The sequence below is a fragment of the Cheilinus undulatus genome, linkage group 5 (assembly GCF_018320785.1).
Source record: "Cheilinus undulatus linkage group 5, ASM1832078v1, whole genome shotgun sequence".
NCBI classification, from domain to species: Eukaryota; Metazoa; Chordata; class Actinopteri; order Labriformes; family Labridae; genus Cheilinus; species Cheilinus undulatus.
The window spans coordinates 25,892,856-25,911,963 of record NC_054869.1 but is presented as its reverse complement, the minus strand read 5'-3'; the positions used below and the strand labels follow the sequence as shown (position 1 = coordinate 25,911,963).

At 37.9% G+C, this 19,108-nt stretch overlaps 1 protein-coding gene across 2 annotated transcripts in view; it reads left to right on the top strand.

Moving 5' to 3' along the window:
• dapk1 (death-associated protein kinase 1) overlaps positions 1-19,108 on the top strand; it is a 94,737-nt gene that overhangs the window by 26,753 nt on the left and 48,876 nt on the right. For both annotated transcript variants that reach the window (XM_041787041.1, XM_041787040.1), the window contains exons 3-4: positions 9,662-9,883; positions 14,971-15,109. In XM_041787041.1, the coding sequence (XP_041642975.1) occupies positions 9,662-9,883; positions 14,971-15,109 (361 nt within the window). The remainder of the gene's footprint in view (positions 1-9,661; positions 9,884-14,970; positions 15,110-19,108) is intronic.

Sequence of the window (19,108 nt, the reverse complement as noted above, 5' to 3'; positions counted from 1 at the left end):
AAGTCCTGGCTGCTTCTCTGAGTAATAGTTGGTAAGTGCCTAAATGAAACTTAACTTCTGTCTGGTGTAGTATATAGTTCACATTGAGATTAAACATTTTCCCTGATTAGATGTTATTGATAGTATGTCTTCTAATTGGGATCTTGTAGAATTTTAATAGAGGATTTTGTGGAAAATGGTGAACCAGGTATCATTAGCAGATATTTCAAGGTTCAGATTGATTTTAATCAACACAAAAGTAAATAAAATAAATTAACTGAACACTAATGTTGACTAAATTATCAGCTTTTTAATATTTGTTAACACCCTTTAGGCTTGGCAGATAAATTAAATCAATTAATTGTTTTGGTGAAAAAATTTAATTTAGAAAAATAAAAATCTAGATTTGATCTTGTTTTGAGATGCTGCACATCATTATTAAGGCCCCTCCACAGGCAGGCGGACCACTTTACCATTTCACCAACTGTAACTCATGAAGGTCAATGCGTAATAAGAGACAGTGCTCCTCTTAAACATGACGCCTACCTGGATAATGCATATGAGTGAATGGTGATTCAGTTTGAATTTGTAATGTGCCACATACACTATACAAAATAAAGAGTGGGAACCTTGATAATGCACTTGTAAAGGCAAGGAGGATTTTAAGTTTACTTGCTTTAAATATCTTGATAAAATAAAGCAAATGTTGTTTTGAGTTATATCTTTTGTAGAATTTTTTTCAAAGATTTAGTCGGGGCTTTCTTGCCTTTATTGGAGAGATAGGACAGTGGATAGACCTTAAAAACGGGGATGAGAGAGTGGGGAACAATATGCAGTCAAAGAGCTACAGGCCAGACTTGAACCCAGGCTGCATGTGTAAATAGGGTGCAACCCAACCACTGGGCTGACCGTGCCCCAAGTTGGTTATTTTTAAAGCAAGGAATCCTAAATTTGGTTTGGTTTGAAAAAAAATGTGATTTTTTGATGTTAGAATGGTGCTCATTTACTGGTAAGGGGCTTTGTAGAGTTTTTATTACAATACTTAAAAGTATTTTCCATGATGGTTGTTGAGTGACGCTACAGAAATATCACTAAAGGAAACATCCACAGCTTTTCCTGCCCAGACTGTTAACACTATGGCTCTTCTATGATGTGATTTTATTGTGCTTGTTAGTGTTGAATGTATTCCTCAGCCAGCCCTCTCTCACTTCACTGGTTTTTGTTTACAAGGCTTTTCTAGTGCTCATTACAGCTGAACATTGTTCCTCCAGTGCTGCCTCATCCTGACATGGCCAGACCTCTAACTAACATCAGACAATCACCCGAGCAAGGCTGCACTCATTTGACAGCGCACTGCACTGCAGTGGTCAATCTTCTGTGTGAGCAAAGACACAGCTCTGTCCCATCACATCTCCGTGTGTATACAGGCTCTTTCACTTTTTAAGAAAGTGCACCCTGCTGTCTGTGCTGAAGCTGCTGCCTTGAGTTATCATTTCATGTGGTATTACATCAAGTTATATGCAGTAGACTTAAGCACACCGTTTGCTTTTGTGCACATTTTTGGTCTGATGTTGTTGATTTTAACAACAACTGCACAAAAAAGTAAGAGGTTGAGCCACAAAGTGTTATAGAGGAGAACTGTTGCCAGTTTATTTCTAGCTGTTGTGTGTGGTGTTAAATTAGAAGATCTGATGCTTGTAAAAAATGACTTAAAGATGATAAACATTAGCCAGATTATAAACATTATGCTTCTGATAAATAAATTGTTTGCTCTCTTACTTGACATTTAATGAGTTTCTGTATATCTTGAGTGGAGGATCTCAAGGCCTGTGCAGAGCACAAGCTTTGAAGCAGCACTATAAAAGACATCAAATCAAATTTCCTTGTTTGCTGTGTTGGAGCAGTTTCTCTTAGCCAGACCTTTATGTGTCTGTTTGCATGTAAATTGACTGAGTGCAGGTCTGTTTCTAGTAGCACTGTCAGCTACTTTGTACTTTGTATATGCAACTGTGCTTCCATGTGTCTACATTCAACAGGCAGGATTGTGTACAGTAAACCTAAGACGTTGGTTGAGTAATGATGAGGTCCGACTGCCTTTGCTGTTTTGAGGGTAAAGTGGAGCATGAAGCAATGTAACTGTTAACTGCTGCAGTACATCCCCGCAGGTAAACACTGTATAGCCTGTTAGGCAATGTAGGGATCTACACAGTGTTGTCACACACCCAGGCAGCTCTGATAGACACAAACAAACCCCACCTATTACCCCCCCCCCCCCCCACCCTCAGTAGCTTTAGAGAAACAAGTAGGCCAAAAGTGGGAAGCCTTGTCTGTGCTTTAAACACAACAAAAAGAACTGAGCAATTTGATCCTGCCCTGCGCAGGGTTTCACTCGGCATGGGTTGAGGGGGAGAGCTGCTCTTGAAAAGCAGCCTCCCTGCCTCTGTTTGTAAGTGATTCCCAGGAAGGTTTTCCTCCTCTGCCTGCCCATTATTTCACCCCCATCTTTACGCTTATTCAGCAGCACTGGTGCAAGTCAGAGCTCTCCCTAAACATCTCAGGAGAAGGAGAGGGATTTCCCTACTAGCCCCCCTGCTAGTAAGTAAACATGCAGGGGCAATCCACCACATTAACTCCTTTTATCTTGGCTCCTTGCTCAGAGTGAAGCTCAAGGAGAGAAAGGGTGTTTCATTTTCAAGGCAGCTCTGGGTTTTGGTTTCCCTCCACTACCTCACCAAAGGGAGAGAGTGCAGTTGAGCTGCTGCCATTTTCCACTTGTTTGTATGTGTGTGCAGCTGTTACTGTGAACAGAGGGTGGGCTCACTTTCCCCTCTCTTTTTGTTCATACAGTGGGAGAATTTTGGATGAACTGGAGTGAGGATTTGGATTCCCACAGGCTACATGGTAATTCTCCAAACATGTGGCTGTTTTTCAGGATTTATTTTTTTGCAATGCAATTTTTTTTCTTGCAGTTCTTTTTTTTTTTTTTTTTTGCTGTTTTCATTTCAAACCACTGCTTTCACCCCACCCAAATCTTAAAGGCCTCGATTTTAATCCCACAGCTCTCTTTGTCATTCTTTGGCTTTGGATTGCAAGCAGTTTTGATACATAGACTGAATCTGGACTGTGTCTTTCCCAACCTTGGAGGTGTGACGCCTTTTCAGCCTTCCTCCATCATGAGGCAATCCTCCTGAGTCACAGCTATGCTTCGCTGATGTCTTTGACAAAGCACACTTAGCCTGACACCCAACAGGTGCCTTCACATGAACGTCCATGTGGTCATGTACTACAAATCAAATCTACTTTTACTCAAACAGCGATATTAGGATTGGCATTTAGAGCTCTTTTTCTTGCATTAGTAGAGTTTGTAGTCATGACTTTGCCTTAGTAAAGTCTTTACTCTCACTGTGTCCTGCTGCCCTCTATTTTTCACAAGCAACCTGCAGAGGATACAGCAGACTAAGCCCTTGCTCCTAGATGACTGTGTAAAACGATGCTCAAAAAAGTGCTTGGATTGCTTCTATGACAGAAAGTCTTACTCTGGACCTTGATCTTTTAAGTGAACCTTTCTGAAGTGGATCTTTCACCCATTGTTGATGCTCCAATAAAAAACAAACCTTTGAGTTTAATAGAATAATAGTCTTTGACTCAATGCCAAGAAAGAGCAAATCCATTCAAGTGAGAATTATCTTTACAATGGATTTTCTAGCAACAAACAGTAATTAGGGTGAAAGACAGCTCCAGAAAACCTGTCAGTTTTGAGCCAGTAAAAAAAGAAAATGTCTTGCAGCAGCTTGAAAAGTTAATTGGCTAACATTATATCATCGCCTAAATTGCAATGGGTAAAGCAAACCTCACTCACTGCATCATGTGTGTAGTCATCATATTGTACATAGTTGCTATGGAAACGGCTTTTTTGTGACTCAAATGTCTTAAGATGTGAAGGAGTTAAAGAGTTTCTGAAAGTCTTTTTAGAGACTTTTTATGGTAGGAAATGGCCTCACTGAACAATGACAGTTAAGGTAAAGGCATGACTGAGAATGCTTCCCTTCATTGTTTAATCGGCTTCAATAATGTGTTTTGGCATTCAGATAACATGTGGCTAAATTTTAGTACTAATTCATGTCTATAGAACCATTCCAGTCAAGATGAAGGCTTCCCAGACAACCTCTGTACGCAGTCCAAGCTTTCAGATATCAAACCGCTGATATGCATTAAGCAGGTCCAGACAAAGCATTAAGGATTGTGACTTGATCTGAATGCCCAGTAAACATAAACCCCTGTGAATTCATTGTACAAAACAAGGGGAATTTCATGTGTTATGAGAACTCTTGCAAAATTTCAATGTATATTCATTTGTCTGTAATGTTTTCAACATAGACTTCTTTCAGTCAGTCTTTTTATAGTGCCAGGTCATCGCTGTACAAAGAGGGCAGGCCTAGACTGCACTCTGATTTGTTATTTATGAAGACAAAATGTATCCACCATGTGCTCAGCGCTAAGCAACATGTAGCATAGTTTCATTGGCAAGGAAAAACGTCCGAAACCTTAAGCAGAACCAGACTCACATTGAACAGCTATCTTCTGAAGCTATGTTGAGTTCACATTCTGAATGTTGAAGTCCTGCATTTTTCACATTGGATGTCATTTTGTTTCTTAAGATTCTTTCCCGTCAGCTTAGATGCATCATACTCCAGTAGTTGATTTGAGTCAGTCACTGGTGAAATGAGTAAAACCAGCTTCGATAGAGCTGCACTGTCTGGATAAATATATGTAGAAATATAAATGATATGATCTGATGTGCCACAGGATGTCTTTTAATCAGCACAGATGGTGCAGAATCAAGAACAGGAAATCAGTAGTGTTTTCCTTTCTTGTCCTCAACAGTGTTTTCACACCAAGTCCCACAGCTTCATGGATCACAATTTTCCTCTGCATGACCATTCAGCAGTGGAAAGTTTGACAGCACAAGAATGAGCTGATGGATGTTCTGAGAGAGCTGTTTGATTTACTTACATGTTGGCGACTCTCCTGGTTTGAGTGTTTCACATACAAGGTTACATTCTTAGCTGATGATCAACCAGTTTAGTTGCTCACCAATGGCACAAATGTTTGTGTCTACAGGTATGATAGGGTCAAGTTTTCTCATTGAGTTATTGTTACATCACCTGTCCCAACATGCATACCTGGTGTTTAGTTATTTTAATACAGGTTGGAAAGTCCTGTGATTGTCTTGTGCAGTATCACATAAAGAGAGTACAAACAACTGCCTGTTACACTCATCTGTTAGTCTTTCTTGAAGAAATGGATCATATCATGATATTTCTGTCCTTTCTGTCTTCACGAAGGAGGCCAGGCTTACAAAATGGTGCAGCCAGACTGAATGGGGGTGGAAGTGTTATTAGCATGAGAAAGCCCTTTTCCTTAGCTCTGTCTTCCTCTTCACATTGTCTGCTTCATGTCTAAGGCTCGCTCGCTGGACAAGTCACTTCCTTAAAGAGACATGATTCCCTTTAGCTAGCTTGTAATTCAGTTTTCAGCCAACATTTTTTTACTAGTCAGAACCACATTGCTTTCCTATAAATATGTCACTCAGTGCTGGTGTGTTTTTAATTGAATGCTTCAGCTTGTGGAGTCCATATGACAGAAACCCCTGTCGACAAAAACTGCCTATACTTTTTTTTATACCTTTTATCCTGCCTTTCAAAGTAAGGTGTTCTTGAAAACAATATTCTCACATAGTAAAATGTGTGTAAAATAAACAGTATTTTTAAAGGGTTAACAATGAGCTCTATAGCGGTCATTACTTTTTATACACAAAAAAACTCAGTTTGCTGTTAGTTCGACTAAAACTAGGCTTTTGAAATGCACATAGACATATTGTCGAACCTAAACTGTATTTGGTGAAATGTTTTTAAAAAAATTTTTTGGATAGGACAGCTGAAGAGAGACAGGAAATATGGGGAAAGAGACTGGGATAAGACATGCACCAAACAGCACCAAGACTGGTAATCAATCCTGCAACCAGCACAAGGACTATAGCTTCTATATATAGGCGCCTGCTTCACCAACTGAGCTAAACCGGCACCCATAATTCTGATTTTTTTGACCCAGTTAATACTGAGCATGGTTGACTGTGTTACTGTTCAAAGAGCCAGTTCACACTCTTTAACACAACAGCGTTTACAAACTAAAAAAGAGTTAGCAATGTTTTCAGACTTTACTTTATTGATATAGCAGTATTGAGTAGCATTTCATGCATCAATACTGTTGTATTGTCCTGTTTTATCGACTGCTAATCGTGTTATTCAGTATGAGCCACAGATTTTCCTTCAATACTGAAGTTGCTGCAAATAAAAAAAGCAGCAGCACCCGCTGACTTTGAGTCGTCAAGTTCCCAGCATCAATTGTTTTACATTTGTGTACAACTGTAATTTGGTGTGCCACTTCAGTGTCTGTTTAGGGTGAGTGGGGGAACTCTGTCATGCAGTAAGAAGAAGCAGGAAAAAAAGAGATTCAATTTAGCTGTTCTATGATAAATCTCAACAACATTTTCATTACTGATAATGTGCAGATTATAGCTGTCAGTAATTCCTCCATATTTTTCAGCCTAATGTCAAAATCACAAAGATATTATTTTTACGATTATGCGGAGCACAATAAATATAATAAAGTCCTCATCATTAGGAAACTGTAACAACTGAGGGTTTGGTATTTATTTGCTGATAAAATGACTTAAATGCCTCTGATTTTTGTTGTTGACTTTTTGTAACCAAGTCATAGAAAAAATGCAGTCTGACAAACAGTTTCTGATTCATCCATATGAGTAAGGACAAGGCCCCAGACACTGCTGTTCAGCCCAAGGGATGCCCAAAAGCTAAGGGTCAGATCATGGTGACAGACATTCCCAAAGGAAGTGTGCTGCTGACTTTTTTCTTTCTCCTTTGCAGCTCCAAGTGTTGTTCTCAGGATTCTGCATTCATACAATAAATATTAAGACACACATTATAGAAGGAAGATTAGAGTGGAAACCTGTAGCTAAATAATACAGTGCTTCTCTTCCTCTGTAGGCCTGGCAGGACTGCTGGAGATGGATGACAGTGCAGAATTCTCTTTATTGGGGCCATTTTTTTGCCTAGGCAGAGGAAGCTTTTGCTCTGAAGCTGTAAAATTCACTAATAATCTGGCCATGGAAATCTGAAAGATGTGACAGAATGTGCCTCTCTGGTTTTTCTCACTCTACACCCCCCCCACTCCCTCGTTCTCTTCCTCCTCTGTGGGTGTTTGGTACACTAAGTGCTTCATGATTGCCAGGGCCGCGAGGAGGCACAATCGGCGGGGGCGTCAGCAATCCTCAGCCAAGTGTCCTTGCTTCCCTGAGTAAATTTTCTGGCAGTGTTGTGGTGGAGTGACAGTGGAGTCAGCGTTATCTGGTCAGATTGCAGCATTTAACAACAACAAGGCTGCGCGGCATCATGGTGGTGAAATTTCCATAACAGCTCCTGTGTTGTTCATACTTTGGAGTAATTTGTCACGCTCAAATGTCATGCAGGCTCATCACATTCAGAGTGACTAGACGGTTAAAGTGCATATGTGTGCACTTAAGCAGTCTGGAGTTAGACAGACAGGATTCCACTTAGCTAGGACTGAGTCTGCTGTAGTCTGTTTCACTTTTAAATATAGAAGGGGACAGTACTTGAACAGGTGAGAGGGTTGATATGTGTACTCGGAACCTTCTTGAAATAATAAAATCTCTCAATTTGGATACAAATTCTTATATTCAAAAATAAAGATAATAACAGTATTTTTGCTAAATTATGTGTATCATAATAGGGCATTTTTTAAATGTTGGAGTTATCAAAATGTCAGTGAATAAAGGAAAAATGTAGAACAGCATTAATACTTGAAAATCTAGAACTGTGATTTTTTTTTATTCCAGAGTTTATTGATTGAATCAACTTTAAAACTTCTCACGGATACTTCAAAATCAGTCTGATTAATAATTTAATTATACATATTTCACAGACTTTCCACAAAAAATGTTAATCAAGAAAAAGAAAACAAGTGGATGCAGACTTGGGTATATTTTTGGTGAATGCATCTCTGTTGTGGCAGCTGTAAGTGCCTAATCCTGTGGAAATGAGAGCTTTTCAACATGCTTTTGAAATATGAATTGTTAAAGGTGTTTTACATAATGCCTGTCCTCTTGGTTAACTCAAGTTGAGTGTGTTAGTCAGCTATGTTGACGTTGTTCTGAGCTGTCATTGTTGTCAGACAGTGGGAGCTGTGCTTCCTGCTTGTAATAAATGCACTGTGAACTGATGATGAAGATGATGACAGATGTATTTTTCAAATAATTCTGCACCAATACTTAAATAAAAACAGACCTATTCCTAATCTAATTTTTTCTCGTGGTTTAGTTAGTTTAAACAGATTTTTGGATTAAATGAGGAATAAAGGAGTAGTATATAACCTTTGCAGATTATTGTATTACATTGATTTTGGACAGTTTAGGTTTTCATATTAAGATCAGTCTCTGAAACACCTCCACAGGGTGACATAATTTTCCCTTGACTTGGATGTGAACGGTGATCGTATAAAGCACAGGTTTCTATTCCTGTCTCCGTCAGTCATGATTCATAATTTGGTTAATCAGAGCTGTGTCTGATCAACTGTTGTTATGTCTTATAATCTCGCCCACTTGCTTAAGCTTAGATGTCTGTATGTTGTGTTAGGATCAATCTGATGCAGATAAAGCAGTTAATCTGTTTTTGATCTACTTCATTTGACATCATATTTGGTGTGGTCTAAATCTTAATTTTGTTCTATTGTCTCCTCATTCTAATTGTCATTTTTTTTTCTTTCTTCCTCTAGGGGATGTTCTGACATTTTGGGAGGTACATATTCTTGCCAAAAGTTAGATGTTAGATGTATTTGATGGTAGTTTAGCATAAAGATTGGAAACAGATGTTTCAGTTTGATAGTGCAGTGACAAAATCCATCTGTATCAACTTCTTTTGAAGAAATCAAACAAATGCCATAGAATGTCTTAAAAATGTAGTATGGGATGCATGCTGGTAGAATATTTTTTTATGTACAGTGCTTAACAAATTTATTAGACCACCTGTCATATTTGTCTCAAAGACCATTCAGCATCATGAAGTGCTTTAATGCAAACTCTTTCATTTTCAGTCAGCTCTCCATGTTTTATCATTTTGAACAGGAATGAGGGATTTCAAACTGAATTCACCCAAATTTGAGCCGGCTCACTGGGCTTCTCTGAGAAGTCAGAAATTCATCAAGCATAACATTCAACCACTAAAACTCATTTTTCTGTTCAGGAATGCAAGTAAATAACTATAATTTGACATATTAATTAAGAAATATTAATATGCTTTACTATTTTTGCAGTTTTTTTGTAAATCAGTAAATTTGAAAATTCATGGATAACAATGCTAGTTATATTTTAGCATTAAAAATATCATTTGGGTTAAATAGCTTCTACATATTTGTGTATTAACCATTGCAGAAACATAAAAAATGATTTTGTTAATTACCAGTGCTGTTAATTTAGGGCAGCTGTGGCATAAACCTTACTTTGGTTAGGGTTAGGGTGGTCTAATAAATTTGTTAAGCACTGTAAATCATTAATGTCGCTTATTCTACCATCTCCTCTTTTCTCTAGTGGCCAGTTTGCTGTGGTCAGAAGATGTCGGCACAGGAGTACAGGTGTGGAGTACGCCGCAAAATTCATCAAGAAGCGGCGCAGCAAGTCAAGTCGACGAGGTGTGACAAGGGAGGACATTGAGCGTGAGGTGAACATCCTGAAGGAGATCCAGCACCCCAACATAATCACTCTCCAGGAGGTCTTTGAGAACAAGGCGGAGGTCATCCTGATCCTGGAGCTGTGAGTGATTTCTTTCTCTTTATTTCTATACACATAACAAAGAGCACAAGATGTTAGTGTTCAAAACCACAACAAGGCAGTACTGCTTAAATTGTAAGATGAATATCTGTTGAATGGGATTATGGTGACTTGAATAAAAGTTCGTAAAAAAAAAAAAACATCAACTCTTACACAACTCTTAATTAAATCTGCTGTCACAAGTTTTTCAAGTTGGTCATAAAACACACTGAAAATCATATCAACACCTGCAAAAGAAAGAAAGAAAGCAATCTATGTAAAATTTGAATAAATACAGTATTTTTTAATAGGTTAAGTTTAAAGTAAGCATGCTGGCAAAATAGTTTTTTTCTTTTTTCACATCACCCATAGCAAAGATTCTCAATGAGTGAATAATCTGACTTTTGATAGAGAGTGGGATGAGATCTTTTGTTGGTAGTCATAATTACAAACTACACGCACAGGCCAAATTCACAGAAATAAGATGAAATTTATTCAGGAACACTCTTGTCATACATTTAACCATTTTATTGCAAAATGGATACAGTTTTACTTGGCAGAGTTGGTTCTGCTCAAGAGATGGTCCCTGGGTTTATCAAGCAGTATGCTTTGACTCCAGGGTGCACATGGCTAGAAACCTCCTTATGGATGGATACATCTATGGCAATGTGTATTGAATATAATAAAATCAGTTCAAAGCAATTAATCCATTGTAGCATGAATCTGAATATGAGGGTGCAACAAGCTTTATACTATAAAGGAGGATGCTGAGGTGGAGGAGGTGATGCTTTGCCAGCAGCAGCAGTGTGGTGCATCAGCATTAATGCAAGCAGGGATTAGTGAGAAGTACGTAAGTTAAATACAGTGCTGTGTTGAGAGAAAGAGCTGTGATTGGCTGTGGGAGATGGGAGGCGATAATTGGTATCAGCTGGCTGTCAGCTGATCAAGGCTGGGCGTATTACTGACGCCCTGCATGAACTAACACTAGGCTTCATTTCTGTGTCCACAAAGGGCACAAAAACGGACACAAATCAAAAGTTTTTCACAAAACTTTAATACAAGACATTCCTTTGACAAGATGTTTGTAATGATCTGATATTCTTTTTTGAAAATCTGTTTAAATCAGTGGAGAATTACTTTGTTTGTACTCATTAGTATGTACTTTATATTGTAACTTTTACAAGTTTAGTTTAGTTAAGTTTAGTTTAAAACTAAATCTAGATCTAGATTACTACTTTATAGCTTCAGTAGCATGATCTCATTTGAACCTTGGTGAAGTGAAACTCAGAGAGGAGTTGAAAGGGTCATTTGTAAATTCTTATTATTGATATAAAGTAAAAAACAAATATACCATGTTTCAATGTATTAATATAAGTAATCTCTTCCTTAAAAGAAACCAAAGTCTAAGTCCCTCTTAACTTTAGGTTTTGTATTCTCTCAGCTCTGTGATCTCACTGACAAGGTGGTGCTTCCCTTAGCCTAATCTTTTTTTGTCCTTCAAAGGTTCAGACACGTTTCAGCATTTTTGTTTTTTTTTTACTGACATAATCCTAGTGTTTCAACTGCTAGCCCTGCCACCACATTGTAAACCCCTTACAATTAACATGTATTCTCATGTGATTTATTTTAAAGAGGTGAAGATAATTTAAAGAGCTGAATAAAAAGACAAGAATAGACTAATTCAAGGCATGCATCACTTTAATGTGAAAAGCTTTCCTGTTGATTCAATTTATTAGATTCTTACCCTTTTCTTCTTCCACTTCATTGTCAAAACATAGAAAGCTTTGGTAAGCTTGCTTTTTATCTTCTGTGACTGTTGAATGAGTAAACTGAACTTACTACTAGCTGTAGTGTCCCTTTAAAAGTGAAAATCTCAAATCTAAAACAGTTACTAGTAGTCAAGTTTGAGTCCTCATATTATATGGTGCTAATAGTAGGTTGACTGTCAACTAAAGTTGTAAGTAGTTATAGTTTTGTGTGGCTCAAAGCCTCTGTTTTCATCAACCATCAGTTAAACCGGTTTAACCAGTTTACACCAACTCCAAACTCTGCAAGATCAATCATGTTTACGCCACAAGTATCCAGCTGACACGCTCATTCAGAACAATCAGCACAAAAGCAGATCACAGTACACTTCCATTAGTAGGTCACCTTACAGCCAGCAGTAATGAGTGTGATTGTTAAGAGCTGCAGGACAACATTCCTGACCAGTGATCACATTTGATAGAGTTGCGTAGAGGAAATAACAAACACAATCCGGGCCTGCAGTGCAGCGCGTGTTTCAATGGATCATTTCCAGTGTAAAGCATGCACCACAGGTCAAAAGGTTCAGTGTTTCGGTTGATTTAATGAATGAATAATATATAAATATTACATACTGGCAGTGGATTGGCTTTGAATATATTGATGAATGTGAGAACCTGCCTCAAATCTTTGTATTAATCCCAAAAAGAAGAAAACCACAGAAAACTGAATTGCTTATTTTAAAGCTATGGTGATAACTGCAAATATCTGGTTTACCACAGTTTCTATCAGCAAACATTCTTCTGTGGTAATACCACTGTTAAAATCAAGTCATGCAAACTTTTAGAGAGCACTCATTGATCTTATGAGTTCATCCAGTCATTACATCTTGACATGGGTGGACCCAAGACAAGAGATGCACTGCAGAAATAGCATGCAAGTATATATCTCAGGTAAAATTCCTGGAAAAATATAGTTACGAAGTCCAATCATTATAACCAGCTGCTGCTATAGAAAGGAGAAAGTAAACTCAGCAACTCTTCCCAGAATAACAGAACAACTGCTTACTGTTGTTTTTGAGAGTGGGTCAGGCTCTTAGGAGGGTCGCTAATGGTGTGTCTCAGCTGACCATCTAGGTCCCTAAAGCCTGGATAAGACTGCACTGTTAGCTCTCCTTCTTTCCTCCAACTGGGATCAGTCCTGTTTGTTGTTTGGCTCATTTCAGCTCTATCTAACACCTTCACAGCTCACACTGTATCTCACACATTCTGTCTGCACTCTCACTTATGAAATTGCTCACTTCAACATTTAATTGTTAAACTGTGTCAAGACAAATTTGAATAAGGAGTTTTGTATATTCAATTTCTTCAAGAGCTTCCTTTTTGTAAAAGTCACTTACATTTTATATCGTGATGTGTTTAGTTGTGTTACAGCTCTTCTCGCTGTATATTTTAGCTTGATTTGAGAACGTTTAAACATGTCCTTGTACTTATGCATGGTTCAGTGCTGTTGATTTGTAAGCTACATCCACAAGTGGATTCAGTAAGGAAGCTTAGGCATTAAAGTGACTTTTATAGTTATGTATCTTTTTTCTGTCTTTACTTCAGTGTAATTATGGCACTGTTGTTCACCTCTCCACTGGATGTTTTTCCGCGTACAGTGTGTTAAGCTCTATCACTATGGTAGAGATAAATATAAGAGCTCTATCTCCCTTATATTTATTAAGGTTCCCTATTTGTTGGTACTACAGTTACAACTGTTTTTCAAGGTGTCCAAATGAAACACAAGAAATGCAACATAACATAATGAAGATAATGAACAAGGACAAGTTTACTAGAGAAGAGAAAAGAGTTTTCCTTCATTATGTACAACTAAAGAAGGGATAATTTTTACAGCTTAGTTCCACCTCATAGGAAGTGACAGCATGGGGCGTTTTTTTACATTTCAAGCCCGGGGCAGGTGAAACAACACTTAACATGCTCTAAAAATATGTGACTTCATGTTTTGCCCCTTTGTCCTCCACATCCTTTCCCATCTCCTGCTGCTTAACTCTCATTTATTAAGTACAAAACAATGAAATGACATGTTGGGGCAGAAACTGTCTTGTCTATCTGTGGTTTATGTTTACACCCTGCTAACCGCTGAAGCGCATGATGAAATAAACAGTGGAGATGTAGAGTGGGTGTTTGGTGGGCGGAGGCGATGAAGGTTCCAGCTGTGCAGCTGGTCTGGTGTTTCCTCCCTGTAGGGAGGAGCAGTATGTGATTGTGTATTTTTAGGTCTGAATTTCTGCTGAAGAATTTGTTCAATTATTATTTAGCAGAATTTTTTTATGGCAACCAAGGAAATAAAGATTTCATAAGAAAAAGATAAAGTGACATTTTATATTTTACAAGGAAATAAAATAATTATGATAGTTTATTCAACTTAAATTGAAATTGAAATGTGAAAAAAATCACACTGATTTTAAAGTCAGTTTTCTCCCAGAATGCATGTGTTTGTATGGCTGAGTGAACGCTCAGCCACTAAATAAGTACAGCTGTAATTACAGTTATCTGCACTCCTCCTCTCTTCTGCTTTCTCCGTCACACTTGTCTTCGCTGCAGGCGTTCACTGATGCCAAGCTGTGACCAGGGGAAAAACTCTGCTTTCCACTTATTTTCCCTGATTTATTTTTATCTCTATTCTTTGATAAAAGCTAAAGTAATGTCTTTGCAAGCAAGAGCTGACACTAATGTAAATAGGCTTGATATAATATTATTATTCAACATCATCAAGTCAGTTGATTTTCAGCTTTTTATGTGACGCATTTTTCATGTCTTTCTCCAAAATCTAACCAGAGGCGCTTCTTAGTATTGTTGATTTGGTGTCATGGATCAGAACGATATTCAGTTCAAATAATAAGTCCCAGTTCACTATTATTGAGCTGTGATTATGTGAGTTCTGCCAAATTGTTGATTGTTGTGGGCAAAAAGTAAGTGAACTTGTACATTTATCCTGGTAATTTCTCCTGTAGACTGATATGCGTTCCTCTAAGGTGTTATTTAGATGAGAAATTCTGGTACAAAAACTCAGTAAATTTTGACAATTCTGGCCGAAAAAACGTGAAGTTTAATCACTGGTGCCTTTTCCTCTTTTCTTTATCATTTTTGATGGAAATTTTTTTCACCATTTAAACAGCAGTGGATAAAGCATGCTCAGGATGTGTAAATTGGTTGTGCTCTAATGCACCAGGATGATTAGATTACATCAGCTCAGCTCTGTTAAGCAGGGATTTGTAGCTGGCTGTGATCTGAGAGATCTCATGCATTAATTCTCTCCCTCTCTCTTTCTCTCCTCCTGTCCAGTGTGGCTGGCGGTGAACTCTTTGACTTCCTGGCAGAGAAGGAGTCCCTGAGTGAGGAAGAAGCTACACAATTCCTCAAGCAGATCCTGGACGGAGTCTTCTACCTTCACTCCAAACAAATCGCTCACTTTGACCTTAAGGTACTGAAGCAGCTTTAGACAGGAAACTTCTTTTCCTTTTGTCAGAAAAGAAATATATAGTTTTACACCTACTCAGTGCCACAAAAAAAAGTTATTGAACCACAACATTTTAACAAAAGTCTTCTTCTGATGAGAGGTTTTAAAACTGTTGGCCACACCAATACATACAGCTATGTACAACTGTAGGCTGATAAGCGTTCTGATGGCAGGTGTGGGCACACATTCAAAACATTTTTTTGGTCTTTGAGGATTTTTTTTTTTAGATATTTTGCTTGTTATCCATAACAGAAAACATTCTAAAGGCATGCAGTTCTTCAAGATAAATGACAACTGTTAGCATTTGAGCTCAAACTGAAGAATCAGTGAATGCTTTTTTATGACAAGTTGAGTAAAGATAAGTAAGATGCAGATTCTCTCCTAACTCAAGATGTTATGTTTTCAAATAAAGGAAACCAAAGAGGGCTGTTCTCTTTATTCTTTTCCTGCTTAAATCTTTCTAATTATATTTTCATAGCAATAATATTTCTGTTTATACAAATCATGAATTGAGAAATTTTGCAGCCCTGTTATTTATATGCCAGGACATCAGGAAAAAAATCCAATAAATGTATCTATTTTGTTAGAGAATTGTCTTACAATTACCAGTGTAAGCCTTCCTCCCAACAGATATTGTGACATCTCTTAGTGTTAACAGCAACTATTTACAAAGACTTAGTCAGTTCCAGGACTCCAGTGAGACCTGACAGTGTTTCAATGAACTGTCCTGAAGAATACCACCAACTTAGGCAGATCAAAGAAATTGAGCATTTATTTTGTTATCTACACTTCTGCTTTTCCCACTGCACAATCACGTTGTCACAGTTAAAGCCAGAAAGCTGCAAAAAATAAAAGCAATAACCAGCATGGAAGATTTTAGAAAACAAAAAGTGTCACCAACTGTTTTTAAAATGTGACAGACTGTCTCAACTATATCTGTTGCCTCACTCTGTGTTCAGACTAAGCTCATGCTATACATACTGTACACTCGTGCTCTATATCTCTATATCATGAAAACCAGAATAATAGTTATGTAAGCAAGTATTTTATTTGAATTAGGCACACAGCAGTGCATATATTTATCCTTCATAAATCCTTTGTGTTCTGCAGATGCAAATTAGCCTTTTCAAGTGATTAGCTTCAGTAATGTCCTTCAAACGATAACCACAACAAAAGAGGAGATGCACTGTTCTGTTGATTTTTCATCTCATGGACACAAAAGATGATGACAGTGACTTGTCAAGGGTCATGTTACATAAACACAAAACATCACATGACAATTTTTTCTTTGAAAGGACTCCTACACATGCACAGAACAAAAACCAACAAAAATTTCCCCTCTACTCCAAGGTTGCAGTTAAGTCTCTCATGTGGTTGACACCCATTACCCCCTGTGACAGCTCACTAGAAAACTGGATTATCAAAATACACTGCTTTCCACATTATTAATCAAATGACATTTTTCTCTTATTTTCCTAAATATGCAAATGACATTCCGAGTGTTTTTCAGGTCATTAGCTGTTAGAGCATAATTCAGATGTTTTCGAGCATACTTCATAATGATAACTGTTATTTTTTTTTTATTAAAACCCTCAAAATGTACTTTTCCACATATTCCACATTATTAGGCAGGCCACAGGTTTTAGGCAATACGGGAAAGAAAAAGGATCTCTGCTGCCGAAAACTGTCAAATAGTGCAATGCCTTGGACAAGGAATGAAAACATTAGATATTTAATGAAAAATTAATTGTGATCATCGTACTGTGAAGAAATTTGTGGTTGATTCAGAGCACAGATGGGTTCCTGCAGATAAAGGCATAATGAGAAAGGTTTCTGATGGACAAATTTATCAGATTAAGAGAAGAGCTGCTAAAATGCCATTACAAAGCAGCAAACAGGTATTTGAAGCTGCTGGTGCCTCTGGAGTCCCTCCAACCTCAAGGTGTAGGATCCTCAAGAGGCTTGCAGTTGTGCATAAATCTACTCTTCGGCCACCTGATCCAGTGCTCACAAGCAGAAACGGTCGCAGTGGGCCCAGAAACACATGCAGACTCATTTTCAAACAGTCTTGTTGACTGATGAGTGCAACCCTGGATGGTCCAGATGGAGGAGTAGTGGATGGTTGGTGGATGGCCACCATGTCCCAACAAGGCTGTGACATCAGCAAGGAGGTGGCAAAGTCATGTTCTGGGCCGGATTCATGAGGAGAGAGCTGGTAGGCCCCTTTAGGGTCCCTGAAGGTGTGAAAATGACCTCGGCAAAGCATATTGAGTTTCTGACTGACCACTTTCTTCCATGGTAAAAAAAAGAAGAGCAGTTCCTTCTGTAGCAAAATTTTCTTCATGCATGACAATGCACCATCTCATGCTGCAAAGAATCCCTCTGTGTCATTGGCTGCTATGGGCATAAAAGGAGAGAAACTCATGGTGTGGCCCCCATCCTCCCCTGACCTCAACCCTACTGAGAACCTTTGGAGCATCCTCAAGCTAAAGATCTATGAGGGTGGGAGGCAGTTCACATTAAAACAGCAGCTCTGGGAGGATATTCTGACATCCTGCAAAGAAATTCAAGCAGAAACTCACAAGTTCAATAGATGCAAGAATTGTGAAGGTGATATCAAAGAAGGGCTCCTATGTTAACATGCAACTTGGCCTGTTAAGGTTTTTTTTGATTAAAATAGCTTTTGATTTCAGTGAATATGACCTCCTAATACTGCAAATTCAACAAATGACCATTTTCAGTTCTTTACAACCAATAAAATGTTATAAAACGCTGTCGTACTTAATAATGTAGAACAGTACATTTTGAGGGTTTTATTTTTAAAAAATAATGGTTATCATTATGAAGTGTGTTCAAAAACATTTGAATTATGCTCTAACGGCTGATGACTTGAAAAATACTCTGTCATTTGCATTAATATTTAGGAAAATAAGAGAAAAATGTCATTTGCTTAATAATGTGGAACGCGGTGTAATGGGAATGTGTCATTGTTTTTTGTTGTGTCTGTTCATTTTGGAACATCTCTTTTGTAGCAGTTTGCCTTTATATCAGTATATTTTTGTGTCTTTTATATCAGTTTGTTTCTGTTCTCACAGGCCATGAATCTCTGGCTATTTATTTGGGTTATGTCCTTTTTGTTGTGGCATCAGTGTAATAGAATAGTCCTGAGGAAAAGAAAGAGTAAAGTTCAAAGTGAACTGAAGAGCACGAAGGTACAGACATAATATATGATAAGTTAGGTCCTTAATAAGACCTATAGTTGCCTTAGTTTTTACTTAAAACTCAATCAGTGTCATCGAGCAGTGGTTCTGTTGTCGCTGCTCCAGAATGAATACACTGACTCCTCCACTTAAAGACAAACATGCAGGTCATAAAAATTTTTACAGCACATTTGGTCTCCAGGTTTGCACAGGATAATAACCTCTGTGCCCAGCCAGCAGCTTCTGATCAATGCCAGAGCTTTTTCTAACCACAGCCTTCACTTCTCATCTTAGCTACTGTTAGTCATTGTCCACCAGTGGCTCCAGGTTTACTTTACATTTTCAGCCAACTGACTGCACTATTCCTTTTTAAAAGTTTGAAGTTCGGTGTCTCATATGCTGTGTTCTCCTTTATTCTGATTAAATCCATTTTTTTTGTAGTGTGACACCTTTAAAAGTGAACATTTTAAATAATATTTGTGCAGTGATTACTATGCCAGCAGTAGCTAGTTGGTGTTGGGGATAAAATAAATAAATAAATAAAAGCAACTCAGATATTTAAAAACAAAACAAAACCGTTAAACTGCTTTAAAAATTTAAAGGTTTAAAATGTGACTCTCCAAATAAATGACAGGTCAAGAATATCAATCCTGCAGAGACGAGGATTTTGCCAATCAGTGTGTCATAGAGTTAAATATGACAGCAATAGGAGACTAATGATGTCTGACTGATCATTCAATGTCTTTCATGGAGTTGACTGAAC